At 41.7% G+C, this 24160-nt stretch overlaps 1 protein-coding gene across 1 annotated transcript in view; it reads left to right on the plus strand.

Moving 5' to 3' along the window:
- Positions 1-20388: 20388 nt before the first annotated feature.
- Positions 20389-24160, plus strand: part of BICC1 (BicC family RNA binding protein 1) — a 108416-nt gene continuing 104644 nt past the window's right edge. The window contains exon 1 of the mRNA XM_086616751.1: positions 20389-20848. Within this exon, the coding sequence (XP_086472877.1) occupies positions 20389-20848 (460 nt within the window). The remainder of the gene's footprint in view (positions 20849-24160) is intronic.

Raw genomic sequence — 24160 nt, forward strand, 5'->3', positions numbered from 1 at the left:
GGATTCTTCAGCCTTTTTTCATATAGAAGAATCTCAAACAAAGAGGGAACCAATATCAAACACTACTGTCAGTGACCAGTGCCTTTGACAACAACCACCCACAGAGAAGTATTCCTTTATTTATCTACAACTCAAAGAAGGAAATAAAATTATATTACTGAGTTGATCTAAAAAATTTCAAATATTTGTGTGCAAGTAGTTAATTTTACAAGTGGGCCAAAAACTCTGGTTTGGTAATGTGGCACAGTCCTCCAAAAGTCAGATTGCCAAAAGCAATAGTGCCAGTTTCTCAGCTCAGACTGAGAACCCACAAATTGTCTAGCCATCAGAAGTGCTTTGCACATATTATCTCCTATAGGGACAAAATCTTTTAAAATTTGTCTGTAACTCAATGAAGCCACAACAGTTACATTTGCAAACAATTTGGCCTATAATATTTTCCTCCCTAGTCATGTTTATGCAAAGGAAAAAATGCTACTTTTATAGCAACCACTTTATCCATGTTATTCACACGTACTGATGCTCAACTTCCTAGAATACCTGGGAGAAAAGCAGCAAGGCAAGGGGTTTTGTACCAGAATAGAATTTAATTAGCTATAGTTACTTCTAACCCCCAAATACAACTATTCTACAGCTAAAAAGCAGATTTCACTTTGAAATGAAACTTCTCTAGAAGTAGTTTTTGTTTGCAAGGGTAGTTATTCTGAAGAAAGACTCAAACATGGAATTAAAGGTGATTCAGAACATCCAAAAAACCTGTAAACCTGTAGTTCAAAACAGGACATTAGAAAGGAAATCAGCAGCTCACATTGTGTTGGGCACAGTCAGTTCTGACTAGAGTAACTGACAATTACATTATTTAATAGCCTTTTGAGTCTCAGAAATTGGCAGCAAACCTAATATTTCAGCTATTTGGATAAAGCTGTTCCTTGTCTCTAGGGTATTGCTGTTTGTCTCAACTCTATTAATTCCATCTTAACCAGGTATTCAGAAAATGTGTGATAGAAGAATTGATCAGTCAAAACATACTGAACATTCTTTTCCAGAAGATTGAGAAATAATTTAAGTAGTTCTTTTGCAACATCCTTTGGCTACACTGTTCCTCCCACTAGCTTCTTATAAGGATAAGGAATTACATCTATTATTGTCCCACTACAGCTTCTTTCCCTGCAGACTTTAGCAAAATATTCACATACACTTTTTACTTCACTTGGAGCAGGAAGTTATTTCTCCCCATAACAAAACAGTTACCTAACCCATTCCCCAAGAAAAGTAGGTAAATTGTCACAGCAAGGCTCAATGACATCGAATGTTAAAACTGTAAGCATGCTCATGTCCTACTGCTAAAGCGTATTTAAAGGTAAGCAAATGGAATAAAAAAAATGAGAAAGACCAGACCTTAAGTGCGTGAGGAAGGAAACCAGAAGGAATCCAGAAAGAATCACCTACAGCCTTCACAGAGGAAGGTGCAGATTCATGTCTCCTAAGAGTTTCTTTAGGCAGAGAAAGACACTGGCTTCCAGGTTATAATTAGTCTACAAGAACCTGAACTCCTCTGAGCATCTCAGACTTGGTAGTTTCTGGATCTGTTTTGGTTCACACCCTCTTTCACCTTGCACCATCCCTCACTTGCTGCAAGGGGTCCCTTGGCATATCCTCCAGTGCACTGTCTGCCCTGTGGAGTGCACCCACTGCAGAGCTGTGCAGGCAGCACAACTGCTCTCAAACACTCAGAGGTTATGAAGAGAGTGCAAAATGAATGGCATTAATGCCATGCATCCATACTGTATTTCCCATGTCCAGAGCAGCATCTTTCTGCCTGCGGGAAATCACACAAGAGCAGCAAATTGCAGCGTTGTAGCAAGAATACAGAAAGAATTCCAGACACAAACACAGGATCTCTATCTGAATTTTCTATTCTAAATAGAACAAGGGTGAACAGCATATTGAGTTTTCCATTTGGCCTTTTACAAAATTATGGGTTATTTTCAGAATGCAGCTTTGATTTGAGTTCTTGATTTAAGGTTGGTTTGGTTCAGGCTTGTATCCAAACTCTTTAAAAACCAGTTCAGTTAAAACAGTTAAAGGAAGTAGTATAGGGTTTACTGTACTTTTTCCTTTAACAGTGAAATGTTTTGACTGGAAGCAATTTGGGTCAGAAGCCTTTTTTTTTATTATATGTCTATCCAGGTCACAACACTGATCCTGATGGACCTAAGTGCAATAATAAATGTGGTGGGTGCCCATTGTTTATTCTTACCTTAAAGTAACTGAATAATTTTTACCATTAGGTGGCACCAAAGAATATTTTAACATTAATATGAAGGACCACTGGCACTGAAGTCTGGAATAGTCTTAAAGCAGATGTAGCCACTAACATAGTCATCTTTACTATGCATATGAGCACTTTAATTACTTGACTGTAAGTGATAGCTTTACACAGCTCATCAGAACACAAGTTACAGTTAAACTCATGATTTCTTTATTGGCAAGTTTTTTTTTCTGTTCTTGATCACACATGAGAAGTATTTAATGTGAAATTGCCATACAATCCGATTTAACTGAGATGAATGGCTTTGTAGCGTTTTATTTATCTTACTGAAAAGAGAAATATATCTCTGCCCAGACAACTCCAAATGTAGGCTATTAAAAAAAGACCCTTTCAAAAGTCCCTGTGCATATCTGGTACAATTCCAGCTGGGTCTATGAATAATTTACCAGCTAATGAGCTCTTTTCTGTTTATGAAATAATACTCTTAAGAATAGTAAGGCAGGACATAGGCAGTAGCCATATGTTTCTTCTCGAATTCCAGCTAGACAAATGACCTGAAAATTGCTGTTGCAAGAACTTCTAAAACATATGGCTAAGTACAGGGAATTTGTTAACTTCTTGTGTCCAATCCAAGAGTTTCCAATTATCAACAAAAGATGGCATACCAACCCAATTACTCCTGATATATTCCAGTCAAGACAAATTCCAAGTAACCATAGCTGTGTGGGTGTATGTGGTTTGAATAACAGGAATCACTGCAAATTTAGTGTAAATAAAAGAAGTAGACCTTCTACATATCACATCCAGACAAACGCGTCCCCGTGTGCTGAATGTGCTTTCAACAGGAAGCAGGAATTCTTAGGCATTCTACCAACGCTGATTTCAAGCCATCATAAACTATTAGAGGTACATTTACTTTCCAGCATTACAGAAAACTCCTGCAACAGCTTATTTATTTCATTTGTCAGAGTGGAGAAAAAAAAAATACACGTTTCTTACATAAGATAACAAAAATGTACCAAATCATTCTCAATTATTTTTTTTAAATTAATAATTGCAGATTGTTTTTTAAGGCAACATCCCTGTAGTGCTGGATAAACACAAGGCTACAATTAACAGCTCGAACACTGGTACGTTATGCACATTACTGATACATCTGACTAAGCAACTGAGTCCAGTCCTCACAGGAGTACTTAGACCCAGACTGTAGACACAATGTGTTTTCATACCATGCCTTACCCAAAGAATCTCTAGGCATTCTGCTTAACAGCAAGATGGAAAAATAATGATGATTCACAACAATGAACCAGAATTCATAGAACCACTAAGGAAAAAACATGAGGAACACATTTGTAAACTAAACAATATTTCATATTCATACTGTAAATTTTTTTTTACATCATCTTAAGAGTTATATAAACTATCAAGGATTATTCCCACCATACTATGTCAGTGTGTTGATCCAGGCCAAAGGTTGTTCTTCACTAAGGATTTTTCTGGGTTAATTTTTGTTTTAATCACACATTCTCTCACCAACAAGGAGGGGCTGGTGAGGAATGTGAAGCTCAAGGGCAGAATTGGCTGCAGTGACCATGAAATGGTGGAGTTCGAGATCCTTAGTGAGGCAAGGACAGTGCTCAACAAGCTCACTACCCTGAACTTCAGGAGAGCAGACTTTGGCCTCTTCAGGGATCTGCTTGGCAGAGTACCACGGGAGAAAGCCCTGGAGGTAAGAAGAGCCCAAGAAAGATGGATAATATTCAAGGAGCACCTTCCCCAAGCTTAGGAGCAGTGCATCCAACAAAGAGGAAATCAAGCAAAACCACCTGCTTGGATGCTCTGCATGGATGGGCAAGGAGCTCCTGGACCAACTCAAACACAAAAAGGAAGCCTATGGAGGGTGGAAGCAAGGACAGGTAGCCTGGGAGGAATGCAGAGAAATTGTATGAACAGCCAGATTGGGTTAGGAAAGCTAAAGCCCTCAGAGAATTAAATCTGGCCATGGACATCAAGGGCAACAGGAAAGCTTCTACAAGCAGGCCAGGGATAAAAGGAGGACTAGGGATAATGTGGGTCCCCTCCAGAAGGAAACAGGAGACCTGGTTACCCAAGACATGGAGAAGGCTGAGATACTCAATGACTTGACCTCAGTCTTCAATAGCAAGTGCTCTAGCCACAGACACCCAAGTCACAGAAGGCAAAGACTTGGAGAATGAAGTACCACCCACTGTAGGAGAAGATCAGGTTTGAGACCATCTAAGGAACCTGAAGGTGCACAAGTTCATGAGACCTGATGAGGTTCATCCGCAGGTCCTGAGGGAAGCAGCAGATAAAGTTGCTAAACCATTATCCATCATATTTGAGAAGTCATGTCAGTCCGGTGAAGTTTCCACTGACTGAAAAAGGGGAAAACAGCTTCATTTTTAAAAAGAGAAAAAAAGAAGATCCAGGGAACTACAGGCCAGTCAGTCTCCCCTCTGTGCCTGGCAAGATCATGGAGCAGATCCTCCTGTAAATTATGCTAAGACGAATGGGGAGAAAAAGGAGGTCATTTGTGACAGCCAACATGGCTTCACTAAGGGCCAATCATGCCTGACTAATTTGGTGACCTTTTATAATGGGGTTACAGTGTTGGTGGATAAGGGAGGAGCAACTGACATCATCTACCTGGACTTGTGCAAATCATTTGACTTTGTCCCATACAACATCCTTGTCTCTAAATTGGAGAGACAAGGATTTTATGGACAGACCACTCGGTGGATAGGGAATTGGCTGGATGGTCACACTCAGAGTTGTGGTCAATGGCTCAATGTCCAAGTGGAGGCCAGTGACAAGTGGTGTTTCCTCAGGAGTCAGTATTGGGACTGGTGCTGTTTAATGTCTTTGTCAGTGACATGGATAGTGGGATCGAGTGCACCCTCAGAAAGTTTGCTGATGACACCAAGCCGTGTGGTCAACACACTGGAGGGAAGGGATGCCATCCAGAGGGACCTTGACAGGCTCGAGAGGTGGGCCCATGCAAACCTCATGAAGCTCAAGGCCAAGTGCAAGGTCCTGCACATGGGTTGGGGCAATCCCAAGCACAAGTAAGGGCTAGGTGGAGAATGGATTGAGAGCAGCCCTGAGGAGAGAGACTTAGGGGTGTTAGTTGATGAGACGTTCAACATGAGCCAGCAACGTGTGCTTGCAGCTGAGAAAGCCAACCATATCCTGAGCTGCATCAAAAGAAGCATGGCCAGCAGGTCGAGGGAAGTGATTCTGCCCCTCTACTCTCCTCTTGTGAGATCCCATCTGCAGTACTGCATTCAGTTCTGGGGCTCCCAGCGTAAGAAGCACATGGAGCTTTTGGAATGAGTCCAGACGAGGGCCACAAAGATGATCCAAGGGTTGAAGCACCTCTGCTATGAAGACAGGCTGAGAGAGTTGGAGTTGTTCAGCCTGAAGAAGAGAAGGCTCCAGGGTGATCTTACTGCAGCCTTCCAGTACCTGAAGGGAACCTACAAGAAAGCTGGAGAAGAACTTTTTACAAGGGCATGTAGTGATAGGACAAGGGGCAATGGCTTTAAACTGAAAGAGGGGAGATTTCAGCTAGCTATAAGTAAGAAATTCTTCACTCTGAGGATGGTGAGGCACTAGAACAGGTTGCCCAGAGGACTTGTGGATTCCCCATCCCTGGAAGCGTTCAAGGCCAGGTTGGTTGAGGCTTTGAGCAACCTGATCTAGTGGAAGGTCTCTGACCATAGCAGGGGGGTTGGAACTAGGTGATCTTTAAGGCCCCTTCCAGCCCAAACCATTCTATGATTCATCTTGCAAGCAAGATGAAGGTCCACAGGTCACTCAGTGCTGCATTTACATTTGAATTCAGCATGCTGAAAGCCACTGCTTAAGTCCTTTATATTTAGCTTCCAACTACTGCAACTGTTCTAAGGTCTAACTCATCAGTGGTAGCAAAACTGATGCAAAATTTAGCAAAACTAAATGACAATTATCCATAGGCAAGCCAATCACTGAGATGCTTGCCTTTTGATCAGCCACAGCCCTGCAGGCACTTCTCAGACACAGGACCCTTTTGATCAAGTTGTACAATCCCTACCAGAGCAGAATTCGTTTACCACACTACAGACCTCTGGCTTTCCTCTAGCAGGTGTACAGCCTGACTAAAGACTGCGGGAACATCCCCCATGGGCCACTTGCTGAGGAAAAAGCCTGAAGGAAATCATGCCACTAGTGATGTGACAGGAAAAATCCCCACAAAGTCTTTCCTCCAGATATCCAGACAGACAAGTTGATCATGAGGGAAACTGGTCCATTCTAACTGAAGTAAACAAATTATGGAACACAATCCCTAAATACTTAAAACAGACTAAACATTTAAATAACTGCATGGACAGAAGATTTATTTTTTTTTAAGAGTCTAGAAATGTAGTCTTTTCCTAATGGCTCAGTTCTGACTTTCATGAAACTGAAAATCACTAATTCAACTATTCTCTCATTTATTGTATCAAATTTAAGAGTAGAACCTGAGCTATTAGTGTAAAAAACAGGCAAATTTTTTCAAACACAACTCTGGTCCAATCCATGTATCATGAGGAAGAAAAAATAAAGAGGTGAAAAATCACATTTTGTACCTGCCTACAGTTATCTTTAGCTACAGTAGGACGATTTAAAAAAAAAATCTAAAGATCATTCTGAAATTTGCTACCTCTGTGCTATCTGAGTGTAGATGACTGATGTCTTTATCCCAAACACAGATAAAAACTAAACTGTTGTTCCTTATCAGAGCAAATAATATCTGGCACTGTTCATAGGAATTTCCAATATTAACCCACCTGTAAACCAGAGAAAACATTTTCTCATAGCTCAGGAATCACAGTGCCATGGCAGCTCATTTGTAAGACACAGGAATGTTGCTTGTGAAACTTACTCTGGTATGAGCGCATGGAGGTTTTTCAATGATTAGCTATTGTTTTATCAGCTCCATGATGCAAAAAAGATGAGTTTTCAACAGAATGTTAATAGCATTTAACTGGCAATGCTTCCTCACCACCAGAATAAATATTAGTAGTCAACAGGTTTTCCTAAGTATCCTTATACAATTTTTTCCTACCAACATGTGGAAAAAGTATTCAGACGACTGTGCCATGAATCACAATACCTGCTTCTAAGTCAGCAACAACCCACCTGCCAAAACACTAGTCCCCACTGCACAATACGCTGTACTTGTCAAACTTGGGCTCTCTCAGACCTGCATATAGCAACAGCCACCTACATATTTATCTCTCCTCCTTTTCATGCTATCAATTTTGTTGGGGATTGTATGTTCTCCCTGAAGCACATTGTTACACATGTCATAGCTTAAAGCATGTGTCTCCATCCCAGCAACACACTTAAGCAGACACACAGATTCAATCACATAAGTAAGCCTATTGATTTTGGTGAACCTATTTGTAAGCATAAAGCCAAGCTCAAGTGCCATAGTGAATGATGGTCGGTCTTCATAATCTTATATATTGTCTAGAATCATCTAGCTATCTTAGCATCAAGAAATGCATGTGCAATCAAACAGCTTCAGCTATTTCAGAATAGTTGTGTCCATGATTTTCATGGTATTAGCTAAACATTGATATTGTGGTACCACAGAGGGCCTACCCCAGAGATCTGAATCCTGCTCGCCCTCCATCCTGATGTACAGGATACTACAGGTGAGTCTCTTGACTACTATGCTCTCAAAGGGGATTCATGAAGTCTCTTCCTCTACATCAATGTTCAGAGTCACTGCAGTAACTGTACATCCACTGGTGGATTATTTGTCTGCTGTACTGTATTTCTGGACTGTTTTTATATATAAATGATTACACATCTTCTATCTGCTTTCACCTCAAGACCTATGTGCCCTTTGCCACTCCAGCACTACTCAGTTTGTTACACAACATGAGTTCAGGAAGGGTATGGATTAGTTAAGTGAGTTTCATTTAGCATGCAGCATCTGTGCAGAGGCCCTTGTATGGCAATATTACACCTCCTAAATGAGAGCCCCCATTTCCCTGCTTTCTCACATCACTCTGAAATGTTACTACTCTTCACTAACTCCACCAACTCCTTATACATGATGGCTGTATGAAAGGGCACTGCTCTTGTTAGCTGGAATCACTGCTGCACCTCTTGAGATTAATTTGGTTCAACGGTCTCAGCCAATGGTTTTGTACTGGATATTAAAAGATTTGTTTATTTTCAATATCCTGACAGAGTCAGATAAGACACACTCAGTCCATTTTAGTATAAAATGCATAGCATTCTTAGAGCCAAACATGCAAAACTCTCACAACTATTTAAGTTAATTATTAAAGGCTTTCCCCTAGGGTTAACCAAGTCAAGTTAGTGATTGATTTCATTTAAAAGTGCACATACTAGAACAAAAAGGGATGAAGACTGTTTAATTACTTTGCATTTCATCCATGCATTGCTCTATTATAGCTGCATACAGAAATGAAACATGCATCCAGAGAAGTAAAATACTGCTGTATACTTTGGTAGTTGTGACAGAGTGCAGCAAGCCACATACCTTTAAGTCATTCAAGCCTCTCAGTGCCCCTCAGATTGCTACAGAAGACATACCTGCATATCTGAAACTACTCTGGTGACTGTACCAGTTCAAACACTATGGCATTCAATCAGAATACTGGCAGACTTGTACCTGTAAAAATAAATTTTATAAAGTTACTTGTACTTTATACCTCCTGTATGGTCCATGGGGACTTGTGACTGGTAGTCCTAGCCAGACACTACTCCAAACAGTGCTTGAAAAGCAAATCTGCTTTAATCTCCATGTTGTTTGCAGCTTTGCAGAAAGACTAAACCATAGGAGAATGCAGAAAGTGGAAAAAACCACAACCCACAAATGTTTGAGGGCACAAAAAGATATCAGGTTCTTATTTCCTATTGTAATTGAATCTAAATTGACTGCTTAATTGCATCAGTTTTCTGAGAATCTTTTTTAAAATGTACTCACCTACACCAACTAAATCCAGAAAGACTATCATCCCAGCAGTCTCCAGTCTAGCATTTTGGAAAGTAGATCTGTCTTCTGCTGCCAGAAAATTGCTCAGCAGAAAAACAACATTAGTGTGGTCAACCTTACAGAAGATGACTATTTACTTGATCCCAGCCAACTGTAACATTTAGGTCCAGTGGAGAGACTAATTGCTGCCTCCATTAGAAAATCAACAGTGCTTTCATGCTAAACCTCTGTCCCCATGCTCCTCATCTATAGGAATCAAAGCATTACACAGAAAAGAGAAAAAGAAGCAGCTCCAGATAAGACAGTAGAGGTGCTGTACTTCCCAAGAGCCATTATCACTCCAGGCAGGTGATACATTAGGGAACATCTTTAAAAAAAAAAAAGAAAAACATGCACCACATTAAGAAAAAAAAAAGACATACAAAAGAAATACAAGAGCGCAGCACCAAATCCAAAACCAGAAAAAAGTAGGAGACTGGAAAGATAATTTGTTCTAGTAGCATCTTTGATTGTTAGGAAGTGATTTTTGTACAATTAGGACACAATGTCCAGATTTGTCAAGAATATTCATGGCTTCAACAAGCAGATGCAGTGCATAATAACAGTAAGATAAGCCTTTAACCAAGTTCCACATAGCATCCTTATAAGTAAACTAGAAAATTATCGTCTGGACTCAGTTTTTAGAAGAATAACAAGCAACAGTTTGAAATGCAAATTCAGAAAAAACTTCAGTATATTTCACATAAGAAAATACAATCATAGACTTAAGGTGGAGGTCATCAAACCCAGTACCACAGTCAAAGCAGGGCCAATTAGATCAGGCTGCTCACAGCCTTGTCCAGCCAAGTTCTCATACCTCCAAGGATGGAGATTCCACACTCTCCTTGTGCAACCTGTTTCAGTAGCTGTCCACCCTTAAGGTCATCATGTTGCAAATAAACTCTGTTCAGGACTTTGTGTGCTAACCTGAGTCTACTACCTCTCTCCTGCCATCAGCTGAGTGCTCTTTAAAAAAAAAAGAAAAAAAGAATAGCTTTCAGTCAGGCAACCCTGTCTGCAACCACAGTAACACTGGAGATTGTGCCAAGGGCAACACCAATTGTCCAGGAAAATACCATTAAATTAATTGTTCAAGTTTGGAAATAAATATTAAGTTATGGCTTAAACAATATTTCCGGTGAATTCTACGTTGACATACAATTTAGTAATTACAGTGGAAGCTCAGGTTTGGCTTTACTATTTGTAGCCCATTCATGCAGTAAGATAGCAAGCATTCCTACATAATTGGTCTTGCTAATAATGGTGTTTAGAGGTTGTTTTTTTTTTTTTAAGAGTAATACAAACATTAGCTCAGAAATTATCCAAACAGGATTTTTTGAAAGCAATATTTTTACAATTAGCATATTAGCAAATTGAGAGTCACATATTTATTAGGTAAGCTAAAGAACATGCTTCATGATATTGCTAAAGAGTATTTGTCTTACTAAGATCTCAGGATCAAATCTTTATCTGTTATATGTCCAAATTCATTTACTCCAACTTGTCTGTGTAAATATCTCCAAGAGCAAAATGTATTCCTTCAGGTCCACTGAAGTTCTTGGCCATTTACAGTCACTAACCTGATAAAACACCATTACAGACTTGTTTTAGGAATGTAATTCAGTCATTTCAGTGCTTCCTGTCTCTGCCTCTGTGGGCTAGTAAACTTGACTTCAACAGTTTGGTTACATTAACCTAGCTTTTCTTGACATTACTATGATGTTTTTCTTTCTTCTGAGTACTATGAGTCATTTCCTTAAATCTTTGCTGGTTTGGCTACAGTCTTTAGGATAGTAGGAGCTGCCAATGCTCCTCTTCCACTTCTGGTTTTAATTCCACCATGCACTAGAACCGTTTCTCTATTACATTGGTTTTATCCAATCTATTATTGTTGAAATAATTAGATTTTCACCTGATGTAAATCATCTAAGCTCAGCTGTCAGCATAGTTTCTTTGAAGCCATACAAGTTTACAGTTGTTGAAGGTCCAAGCCCTATGTTCTATTACCATTCTGATAAAGCCCTTGCAGATGACCATTTCCCACCTGTTTAGAAACACAGCTATACCACTCGATTCTTTCATGCCTCAGTTAAGACTGAAGGAATAACGGGAAAGAAATCTTTATGCCTAAGTATGTGAAGTCTTCTCATGCATTTTGATGGCTCAGGTAGTCCTCAATTTATTCCTAAGCCTTGGGCAGGGGAACACACACAAAAAATGAACATCAATACATGAAGTCTTTTACCTCCTGAACATGAACAATTTGGTTTATTCATCTATTTCCTTACTAGATCACACACAGAACTCAAACCAATTCTTAATAAATAAATCCAGATGGATAATACAGGTTTCCTGAAAGATATAGCTTAAGATTATAGGTCCCGAAGACACCAAGCAAAGGTGGTTTGCATTGTTTTGAACCACTTGAGCTTCAGACTGTTATCACTACTGAAATGATTCCTGTTGATGGTGAACTTTAAAAGACTACATGAAAGCATAAGATACCAAACAGCATTCCACAGTGTCTGCTTCACCAAAGCGTTACACAGATAAGGAAGAGGAAAAAAAAAGATGACTGCTGAACATGCCTCTTTATAAGGGCAATATACTGACGAATTGGGTACTCTACCATCTAGTAACCTTTCCAGTAGCACCAACAGGAATGGTGCACATTCCTAGTACCACAGAAGCCAGCTGTAGTTGCAAAGCCAGGCTTGCTCCTCCTCTTCACACCCAACCATTTGGATTGCGATTGCATTTCCCTCAGACAGAAACACACTAGAAAAACTAAGGCTACTCTCTTCCCAATCATGGCCCGTGATTAATACGTGAATTAAAATAAACTAGTTTTATAAAAAATTGGTAGACCCAACATCCTAAAAAGGAAGAAATCTTCCCCTCCCTCATTTTTAAATTAGATATTAAAATGAACAAATTACACAGCATATAATAAAGTATAAGATCTGGAAGAGAAGAAAACAGGACTGTTCTCATACATCTTCACAAAGCAATCTGTACTGCTTGGCTACTGCTTTACACATAGCTTAACATTCAGAAAGTTATTACGCTGAGTTTAAGGTAATAGCTATGCAAATGGGGAATAGAAAATACTGAGAAACATCGTCTCCTAAAAACTCTGTTCTGAATTGCTGTAGCAAAACTAAGCTAGTGTAGTGCAGTGCAAAGAAAAACCCACAAAACAATCATGCAAGAGAAAGAATACTTCAACCATCAGTTTGTGCTTATGACGAGGCAGTCCCCCCGCCTCTTACTGAGTGCTTGTGTGTCTTCTCATAAGGACAAGAAGTTTTTTGCTCTCACAGCCAGTTGTGTGTTAAAGTTCACAGACCTTTTTGTCTCCCTTCCTTTACCAGAGGTCCTATGTTTATTTTGTCTTTGCAAATAGAACAAAACGTTCTTCAGGGATCATGCAAAACCAAAGACATCAAAAGTTACTAAAAGTATTAGGAGAGAAATGGAACTGAAAAAAACCCTAAGAGAACGTCTTTTCAAGAGTAGTTTTTTTTCCCTGCAGATCTGTGATGCAATGAAATATCAGGTCTGCTCAAGTCAACAAATTATCTTAGATAAAATAAATTAAACACATTACTCCATTTCCAAAGGGAAAGGAAAATAAAAATTTCTTTTTTTTTTTTGTTTTGTTATGACATGACTTTTAACTCCCTATATTTTGTTCAGCTACTTATACCTGCATAAAGTATCAGTGTTATTTTGCCAATAAATTACTGGAAATTCTGAAATACTAGCATTTGGAAGAATAAGGAACTACACAGAATAAAGAGTATTAGAGAAACAGTTGCCTGGAGTTCAAACTGCGGCTCATGATAATCTCTTTTTTTTTTTCCAATACCTAGAAAACCACGTTGATATCACCTTGTGTTATTAAAAAGCCTGCTATAAAAACCTCAGTGTAGCTCCACTAGCATCATCCCTAAAACTCCAGTCACAATTAAACAATTTAAGTTTGCAGTATTGACATTTACTCGTTTGGGACTTAGCCTCCTTTTCAGATATCAAGGACAGCCAGCTGATAAGCGGCATTCCTGTAACAAGAACGAAGTTCCTACCAGGGAACAGCAAGGGCAGGGCTGCTCCACCAGGCAGGATAACCCAGGAGCATAGGACAACAGTACCTCACCAATCCAGCTGCAATTCCACACCATCTCAACAGATCAGGCAGAAAAGGGTGCTGATAACAAGTCCCATCAACAATCTCAGACATCAGTCAGTGATGAATCACCAAGACCCATCCAGGGAGTCCCTGCAGGAAAAAAAGACAGGACACCACCTACCTACAACACAAGCCCAATGTCCAACTGAGTCAGATAGGACAAGAGACTAAGCTCTAACACAGCTCAAACCAAGAAAGAATACTTGGGGCCAAGATTAAATGGAGCTCCTGGGCCCATGGGTGGAGAGTGTAGGTGGAGCTTCAGGTGAGGCTGGTCAGGGAAATTAAAGTCTATTAGTGCACTCTGAGCCCTGACAGCACACGAGCATAGGTAATGAGGACTGACAGGTGAGCAGTTGTGTGGGATAAAAGCAAGCAGGTTTTAATCACTAACCTACCTAGGTGTTTTTTCACAGAATAGTGACTCACAAAGTGCAAGAAATTTTATAGTAATGAAATCAAGCATTAGACTTGTATGAGAAAACAAAAAAATCCTCAAATCCCATTTTTCTGTTTGATTTCTGGTAGACAACCAAAGGCTGATGTCAGCAGCTATTAGCCTTTACTACTGAAGTGCAAATGCATGAATTACACCAGCCATCTTGCACAATACAAAAGCCTTGAGTGACTGCACACCTGTGCAGTGTAAAGGAGAATTTTTCTTAGTTAAGGGAATATTATAATAACTTAGTAAGTCTTATCTGCTGCTATAAATGGAAGAATATATTTTAAGAATGCATCATTGTTAAATTCAGCATTTTAGCTATGCAAGATGCTAAGAATGTACACAGCATGTACAAATACTAGCAAACCAAAAAAATGACCAGAATATTATTAATAAAGAAGGTCCATCTATTTGGTATTTGACTCCAGAAAACACTTTAACCTATCTGTAATTTTATTTCAATTACTTTAGGAATATAAAGGAAAACTGCTTAACTATATATTTGACTTCAAGCGGAGGATTAACTCCCCTCAGTGGTAAAGTTGTATCAGAAATTATTTTAGATATCTTCTTCTTTAAGAAAGACACTTTTTCCTGCCTGCCACTTTACACTTATTTAAGGGAAATAGAAAGAATGTAAAATACCTACAAATCGCCTGTGAATATTACAGTGGCAAGAGGGGAGTTTCAGAACAGGAATAATTTTTCTTAATCTGAGAGGACTATTTTCCTGTGGCTTCTAGAGCAGAGAGAGACGAAGTCTCTCTTGCTCTTAAGTAAGGAAATAACATGGTTATCAAATTCAGGATTTAGTATTTAGATTCTAATTTATTGAAAATATTACAAAATAACTTTTCCTAACTGACAGACATGTAATGCAGTTCCTTTGACAGCAATGCAGGATATTACCTGACATGACAAGGAGATCACCAGTGCAGTATTCATGTTCTCAGTCTTTTCGGTTCTTTCTAGTGCCATCTCCAACTACACTCTAATTCATGTTATTATTTGTCAATTACTCTCCTTACAAATTAGGCAATATCAATATTTTTTCTGTAATTGGTAATATTTAAATATCTCTTTATAGTTGTTTCCTAATTAGATTTAGAATGTGAATTTATTACTTTGCTTCTGAGAGCCAGAAGAGACAGGCTGCACTCTTGCCAGAAATTGCCAGTGCAATTTCCAAGAGTGAAAATTCCTGGATTTCCGAGTCTCCTACATTTGTTTCTAATTCTCCTAACATTTCAGCAAAGACAAGGTTCACAAAGTCTGTCTGTTGAAAAGTCTTCCAAAGATTAAGATGTTTAAAACTGCATGGCTATCATAAATTACAGTGTACATACAAGGTTATAAAGCACATTGAATGTTACCAAATGTTAACACCTTGTGTGTGATCAGTCAGACTTTTAAGCCTAGATCCTATGGTTTTCTGTCAGGTTCACCAAGGCTGTACTTATTCCCCTGCTCATTCTCACAACCACGAATGGCTTTCTTTAAAATTCTTTGGTGATAGGTGAGGTACCAAAAAAATGAAAAGGTCAAATATAGTGACTGTCGTTAAAAAAGGCAGGAAAGGAACCAAGACACTTTAGCCTAGGCAGTTTAACTTCAGCACCCAGAAATATTCTGGGGGAAAAAAGTACCACGTGAATTGGAACAGGTAACTTGGTAAGATCTATACACAGCCAGTACAGATCTGACAAGAATGAATCCTGTCAGACTGATGTGCTACTATAATAGACCAGGAATATCTGCAGATAGGGGAATAGCAGCAGAGGCCATACTTAGGACTTGAGAAGAGTTTAAACCCCATTTCCTGTAACACCTCCATAAAGTATAGCAAAAATTGACATAAGAATGGGTGAATAAGCATGTGCATACAGGATTGATATGATTGTTTCACTGTCAAAATGGAAGGATGTATCAAATAGGACTGTGATATTCTATTCTGGCCCCTGTTCTGCGCCCATATCTGTTCTATTGATGATCTGTTTCATTGATGATCTGGATGAGGAAACTGAAAGTATGCTTCTTAGAGACATAAAAAATAAAACTGCAGAAGTACAGCATTAGTGCAAATAGATGCTAGAAAAGTCAGGAAAACAGCCTTTAAGAAAAACAGGATGAAATTCCACAAGGGCAAGACCAGGAGACCATGATGAGCAAGAGTAAACACCAAAAATATACAACAAAGAACAATTAGCTAGACAGTAGTTTTTCCAGAAAAGGACCTAGGGAATATAGTACATCTACACAAGCCAGTAACGTCATGCCATGGAGACAGGATAAGCACGACATAGAAATGAATAAGCAGGAGTAGTACAGACTGTGAGACACTTGATAAGATCATGCAATTCTCTTCAGCACTGGTAAGGCCTCAGCTGGGCTACTCTCTCCAGTTGTGTCCTTTGTATTTCAAGGATGTAGATTACTGTGGAAAGTGTTCACTGGAGAACAACATGGAACACAACATCTGAGAATGAGCTGAAAGAATTAGGAGTGACCAGCTTACTGAAGAGAACACTTAAGGATTAATCAATGCTTGACAAAAGTATTCACAAGCATCTAAGTTTGCTACAAAGGAGAAATAACCCATTCACTGTGTCCATGTTGGACAGGACAAGAACTAAGGGCTTTAAGTTGCAGCAAGAATAATTCAAGTTACTTATTAAGGGGAAAAAGTACTTCTTGATGGTAAGTGAAGCACAGGAATTTCCTGGAGAGGTCATGGAGACCTCATCATTAGAAATTGTAAGGAGTGGATAAACAAATATCTGTCAGGAATGAACTCAGCATAGTTAGGAGACGAACTAGATGACCTTTTTGAGATCTCTTTCAATCTTTTTTTATGGTCCCATGATTCAGTATAGCTTAAAAGATGTTTCAGAATCTCTCTGCTCTTATGGTTAGAAAAAATTTATCTTGGGAATTTCTAGGGATGGAGAAGTTTTTACAACAGTTGTGGAGGAACTTTTATTTATTTGCTAGCAGCCCTCAAGTGCACAGTACTTTAGTACACAGTAGGCCACATTATATTATTCTGAGAAATTGGAGTTAATGAGGCCTACTTGGGGAATATGGCACAACATCATAAAAGACAAAATATTATGGGCTTTTAGTTCTGCAAAATAGATGAATGCAATAAAGCCTTTCAAAACATCACCAGCATTAATTTTCGCCAGTAATAAACCTCTCCCAAACAACTAAAACCAAATTTAGCACTCTCCCTAGAAGAGCATTTCTAGATACCACAGACCATTAAAGATTCTGTATGCCTCCTTCTCTTTCTCCACCCTGACTTTGCAGCTTTCCAAGCTGGTCTTTTTGCACATGGCTCCCACCTCAGAAAAATACCAACAACGGCGCTTTGCTTCATAATGGTGTTATGAAGTAGATAAATTCAAGATCAAGAATAATAAATAAATGCAAGCTCTGGAATACAGACCGTGCTGTATTAATGATAAGATACATTGCGTCACTCCTCCATTAATAGATAACTCCTACATCTTGCGCTCCTGGAGTGCAGATAGCCAGCCATCAGCTCGATGCTTTGCCCTAAGGCAGACCTGAAGCCATCTAACGGTGCTCTCTACGTGGTGACTGTCACTTCTTGTCCGCAGGCTCAAGGACAGACTCACATCCTTCACAGGAGAGATCCTACACTGCTCTCAATTTTCAGGGGGTTTATGCAGTCCCAGAGAGATCTGATTTATTACAGTAGATCAACCGATTCATGAATCCCCTTTAAAATCATAGGATCTAATTCACCTCAACAAATATTATACAATAGACTTTGCATGTAGGCTGAGTGTAAGAATAAAACATTTTTCTATTCAGTTACGCTTTTTCTGAGATTTGCAGATATTATGTGTGTGTGAGGTGAGGAAAAGAGACCAGGAAAAAGAAAGAGGGAGAGAATGTAGCAAAATAGACACAGTATGCCAAAATGAGAAAGATCCTGTTATTCTTTTCTTTGATCAAGATACTGGCCACAGAAAAATGGCCAACATAAATTATACATGCCAAAGTCAACTTCAGCTGGTGTTCTTTCTAGCCATTTGATCTTTTATTTGCCAACTTCCACCCATTTTCCCCAATTGTATCCACATTTAATATTATTTTAGCCATTAAAAATGTGGTTTTCTACTTAGCTCAAGTTTTCTGTTTAACAGATATTTTATTCTTCCACTGCAATATACTGGAGAAATAACATACCATTTATGCAACAGAAGTGATACTCTACTGAATATATACTACCAAAAATAACGCCTAATCACTAAAACTGTTTCTTTTTTGAACATTTATACAGATTTAAATAGGAAATCAGAGTTTACTTCTTATTTTTAGTCTAAACCACACCATGAAAGTGTTATTTTCAATGAATGAAAACTAAACTGTGTACATCACTATTTTTTTAAAGATCTTTGATTTATTATATTGTTTACATGGCTGCTGAAAAAAAAATACTGCTGAGTTCAACCATAGCTAATTGATGAGAAAGAAGATTTCTGTGGCTCTATTGCAGGAACTGATAAAGCGCAAGGAAAGAGACCTCCTACAGTGAGAATCTCACTAATCTGACTATAAACCTCACTAGTTTATGAGTGGAAAATACCCAAATAATGGTTTTGCTCGGAGGTGCTAAGCACCTGTAATTGCTGTGGACTGTAACTGGCACTGTCAACACTCATTTCTTCTGAACATTTGAATTGTGTAACTCACTGGTCCTGGCATCTAGAAGACAGACAACTCGAGCTGGTGCTGGTCTGAGGTGAGGCAGCAGACTTCGCTGAATTTCAGGTTGTTCTGATATGGACAATGTTCACTTTCCCATCTGAAAAAAAAAAAAAAAAAGAGGCAGTTGATAACTGTAAACTTCTACACTGGGAAGAAAAAGATTTTCAGTCTTTCCTCAGACTGCCCTGCACACCTAAAGTGTTATCACGCTACAAGCAAACTATTGAAAGAAATGGAGACTGCGTTGTTTTCATGATTTATATTCATATTTTGTTCTATTGCTTTTGACATCAGCTGTTTTATTTCCCCTGGTCATGAGAAGTACCAGAGGATCTTGTGAGCAGTGTGCTGCCTGCAAGCCACTGGCTAGCATCCACAGAGGCTGTGAGACCACCAAGACAATTGCATACTACAACTGAATACTGGACATTTCCAGTAAGAGTGCCTCCCTCTGTGCACGTAGTGTTCAGTAAAAATGAAACCTTGGGAGATGTAGAATTCACACTGTCACGGCGCTAAAGTGAGAAATATGTAAAGACTCAGTAAGCCAAAACCCGAACCTCCGTAAAAATGACCACATACTGCAGCTGGACACAGTGCAGTTCCCATCTACCTGGAGTATCAGTGCAGCTCCTGACAAATTTTAACATGGTCCTTCAAGCTGATGTTAACTATAAGGTGAGTTCCATCACCTGAGTCAGCTGTAATTTTTGTATCACTTTCCAGCGGGTGTACAGCAACCTGGTTCGGCCATCACAAATATGTGATGGTCCAGTACCGGAGAAGGCAGACAGCAGGCGTCTGCGGCACTGCAGGTGAGGTGTGATGCTCTCAGGGTGAGATACCTCATGGGATTCCAGACACGGCACTGCCGGAGCTCCTTGTAGCAGACTGCTTTTTCACCGGAAAAAAGTGATTCATCAAAACAGAAAGCTTTTGTTGGAATGCGTGATATGCAGCATAACTTTTTTTTTTGTCAGAAAATATTTCCCAGATTGAGGAGAAACAAGCTGGCTGTCACTGGAGAGACCCAAAGAACTAGGGGTGTGCATGCCTCACCCTCGCCTTCTAGCTTTGGGCAGCCAAACTTCGGGCAGCGATCGGCCTCCCGGTCCGTGTGTCCGGCTGCGGGAACAGAGGAACGGCACTGCGGCAACTGGACCAGCGCGGCCGCTCACGCCGACGGTTCCTCTACACTAGTGCACGCTTTTTGGGCTTAAACTGTTCATAAAGGGATAGGAACTGCGCGGCGGTAAAGCCTGGCACTGGGATGCCGGGTGCGGATTAACGCAATTACGCCTCGAAGGTGAGGGATGCGCGACGCCGCGTGCGGCGGTGCAGCGCGGCGCGGCCAAAGGCTCTTCGCCTGGCGGAGTTTCCCTACGGAAACACGGCCGCGGGGAAAGCCGGGGCCCACATCGCCGTGAGCTTCGCCGGACACGCCGGCAGAACTCTGGCTTGTTCGTTTCTCCCGCACACACAGGCGCGTTTCGGGGGGACCGTTTTTGGGCGAGGGGGGCGTTATTGGCCGCCCCGAAGCGGAGGCGGTGCCGTTGGGGGCGGCATTTCCCCTCCCCTTCCCCTCCCCTCCCTCCTCCCGCCGCGCCGCGCCGCTGCCCCCTCCTCCCGGGCCGCGGCCGGGGATATCCCCGGCCCCTCCCCAGCAGCTCGGCGGCGGCCCAATGGAGGCGGAGATGCTGTGCGGGTTGCGGGCGGGCTGGGGGCGCCGCCGAGCCGCGGACGCCGCCGCCGGCCCGGGTACGCGCACACTCGGCGGGGAGCCTGAGGCAGAGGCGGGCGCAGGCGGCGGCGCCGGGGCCGGGACTCTGGCAGGCGGCGGCTGGGATGAGCCGGGCGGGCGGCTGTGGGGGCAGATAGCGTCCCGCGGGGAGGCGGCCGAGTGGGGCTCGGAGCGGCGGCGGGGTCCGCCCGGCGGCGCCATGGCGGCTCAGTGCGACCCGCTGAGCGGGTACCTGCAGCAGCCGCTCTCCGACCCGGGCTCCAACAGCGAGCGCAGCACCGACTCGCCCGTGCCCGGCTCCGAGGAGGACTCGGCCGGCCTGCCGCGGCCCCTGCACAGCCCCGAGTGGGGCGAGGAGCGATTCCGGGTGGACAGGAAGAAACTGGAGGCCATGCTCCAAGGTGAGGGCGGGGAGAGGCGACAGCGGTCCCTGGGGGGCGCGGGGCGGCGGCGGCCGGGGAGGAGAGGGGGCCGCGTCCCCGGCCCGGCCCGCCGTGCTCTGCCTTCCCCTTTCCCGCCGGGCCGGGGATCCTCCTGTCAGCCCCTCCGGCGCCGCGGAGGGGGCGGCCGCTGGCCGGCCGGGCGCTGGCCGCGGCCCTGGGTCGGCAGAAGCCCCGCGGGCCGGTCCCGGGCTCCCGGGAGCTGTCGTGGCCTCCCCGGACGGGGCTGCGCGAGGCCGGGAGAGGAGGCTCCGCGTTTCGCCCCCGGAGCGGAGCCGAGCGTCGCGGCCTGGGAGCGGGTGCCGGGGGCACCCCCAGGTCGTCAGATGTCGCTCGGGGCCGGGGCCCCGGCGTGGCGGGTGGTGCCGGTGCCGGTGGCCAGCGCCGCCGGGCTCCTCCCGCGGCGGCGGCCGGCGCGCTGCGAGGCTGCGGCGTTGAAGGTCGAGGTCTCTCCGAAATCCTTCTCTGCAAACATAATATCCCGCTCTAGCAGGCTGGTTCAGGCTCTCGGCTTTCGAGGAACAGCCGGGGCCGCCGTGTAGCGGGAAGGCAGCCTCCGAAGCCGGGCGTCCCGGCCGGAGGAGCGGGACGGCTCCGGGAGAGCTGACAGCGGCAGCCGCTGCCTTTGGACTCGTTCTGCCTTTGGCTCTGCTTTCTTTCTTCCTTTTTTTTTTTTTTTAAGGCAATTTTTGACAAAATAGCGTAAAAGTAGCGATTGCTGGTTTTGTTGCTAAAGAGCAGACAGATTTAAAGCCGTTGAGGGTATTGCTGAGTGGGACAATTCCCCCGGGTTGTCCCTCTGAAGAGCCCCTGAGAGCGGAGGTGAGTTTCAGGTCTTGTATTGTCAAATCTTAGGGCATGTTTACATCAACAAGGAAAGATGAAGCCTACTCTTTCCTCTGGGATTACTGTTTTGTAAACATTTGATGTTACACTTAACATGGTAACTCATGTATTTACATACATTTTTCAAAACAAATAAACCCATAACAAATGTTTCACTTGTTCATGTGGCACGTTACACAGAAGGCATTTCATTCACTTACTGGAAGCCGTTAGGTGCTCGTTGTCTGACCATCCCCTATCTGAGCACCTGCCTCTTGCAGCGATGGGAGGCTGTGGGAGCTAGCATGGGAACAGGAGTGGGTGAGTTGAGCTGGTCACTGAAGAGCTGTGGCTTGACTTGGTGACTACAATGACTGGAATTTGTTTAATTGAGATTCTCTCTCTTGGGGGTGAGTTAATCTTTAATCAGTTAATTCTTTAGTGCTAGTAGAAAAATCTCATTATGTAATGCAGTAAAGAGAAAGGAATTCAGAGAAACAGAAGTCTCATAAGCAGCAACTATTTATAAAGTTGTGCTCATCAAAAGTGTCTTAAAACCAAAAACGTGGATATTGAAAAGTAAAAGTACTTCTGTGTAAGAAGCGGAAAGAACAAGAGTCAAAAGTTACAAAGTGCTGTAAGAAGATTGAAGGTTGCCTTAACGTTTTCCTCTAGTAGCAAAATAAATTTCCATTATCTCATCCCACACACAGTCTTTCCTTCTACGGCCTGAGGTAGTAAGCATGCAAGGGTCAACCAAGCTCCTGAACAGAATCCAAATAGTGTATTGGTTGTGTCATCCAGTAGTAACCAGTGTCAAGATGTGAGATTGGTTTGTTTGCTCCTTTATAATTTTTTTCTTACGTTCATAAGAGTGTAGTAAAACGCATATGATTGGCGTACAATGAATAAATGCGAACAGAATGCTGCCTACTTTTTGATGAGAGGTTGTTGTATGTCCAGGTTAGAATACATGTGCTTCTGGTGATGGTTTGAGGAGTTTTTGCATCAGATAGTTATCCTTTTTGTGAAGAGAAGTATGTGTTGGACGTGGTAATATGTGATTTTGTGTGAAAATTTAAACTTTCTGTCTTATTGGTAATGAGAAACTGTTTATTAGGAGACATGAAGCAAACATAATAGTTCTTTCTGTCAGAAAACTGTGAACTGTTTGTTAAACATTATGGCTTTCATTCAGTTTCCTCTCTGTACTTTCCAAGTTTTTATCTCCTCTCTTGACTTCCAACAAGATAGGTTTTACTTATCTTGTTCTTGTAGGACAATACCTCAAGCACTGAGTAGCTCTGCCAGGATGTCACAAAGAGCATCATGAAGCCAGATCTGTAACTGGTACCCAGAAATTCAGAGTCAGTTATACTGCTGATTAAAAGGCAAAATTGATTTTATTTTTTAACGCTTTGTTTCCCTCACTTTTTGTTTTGTGACCATCTTTTGGGAGTGGAAAGTTTGACTCCCCTTAGTAGGAAAGCAACAATGGAAAGGATGCAGTGTGCCATCTCCAGAAACTAGCTTTTGTTACAGTTCATAGGGTCGTGTTTCTAATAACAGATCCTTTGCTAGAAGTTCTTAAAATACGCATAAATTGCACTGTGAAAAGGAAACATCTCTGTAGTCTAAGTGGTGTTGACCAGGTTTCTGATTTGCAAAAGTTAGGCAATTTTTGGCTTGCTTTTTTTTAATTCAAGCTGGTGTAAAAGATGCTTAAAGGCTCTTCTTTTGCTTTTACCAGCTGCTAGAGAACATGTTTACAGTTGTGAAAGTAACTTTTTAAATGATTTAAAGACTTATGATTTCTTCCAGTGTTTACCATAGCTTTCTTATACTATGGGAAAGTGAAAATACATCATCTTTAGTTTCGTTGTCTTAAAAGCCAATTTTGAAACAGCATCTGTTGAAGAAACTTGTCAGGAAATGTTCTCATTCTTGCTTGGAGAACCCTTATTTTTTTGCTAGACAACATCTGTTGTTTACTGTACTTATGATGAAATGTGGAAAAAAAAAAAAACAATCAGGCGTAGAAAGAATATGAAGGAACTCAGTGTTCGGCTTGGTGCTTCGGTTACATTCTGTGATTGCGTTGCTGAATTTTTTATGTGTTTCTGCCATGGTTATTTTCATCTTTCCTGTGCTTGATGTTTTGTGGGTAGTTTCTTGTGGGACAATGCTGACTTGAGGAAGGCTCACCTGGACAGAGCAGACTGTGTAGCTCTTGGGTGAGACTGGGATACCTGACCGTCAGGTAGAGAGTCCACAACTGAAATAAGTGCTGTAGCAAGACACTGGGCAGCTCTCTCTGAAACAAGAGATGGTGTGGCTAGTTTGCTACCAATTGCATCTGAACCGGAAACCTAATCTGAATTGAGGTGTCAGAAAATACTAATAGATTTGAGAGTGCTACTGATACTTTATTCTTCTTTTTCCATTTGG

Source organism: Tauraco erythrolophus, chromosome 9 (genome assembly GCF_009769465.1).
Source record: "Tauraco erythrolophus isolate bTauEry1 chromosome 9, bTauEry1.pri, whole genome shotgun sequence".
Lineage (NCBI taxonomy): Eukaryota > Metazoa > Chordata > Aves > Musophagiformes > Musophagidae > Tauraco > Tauraco erythrolophus.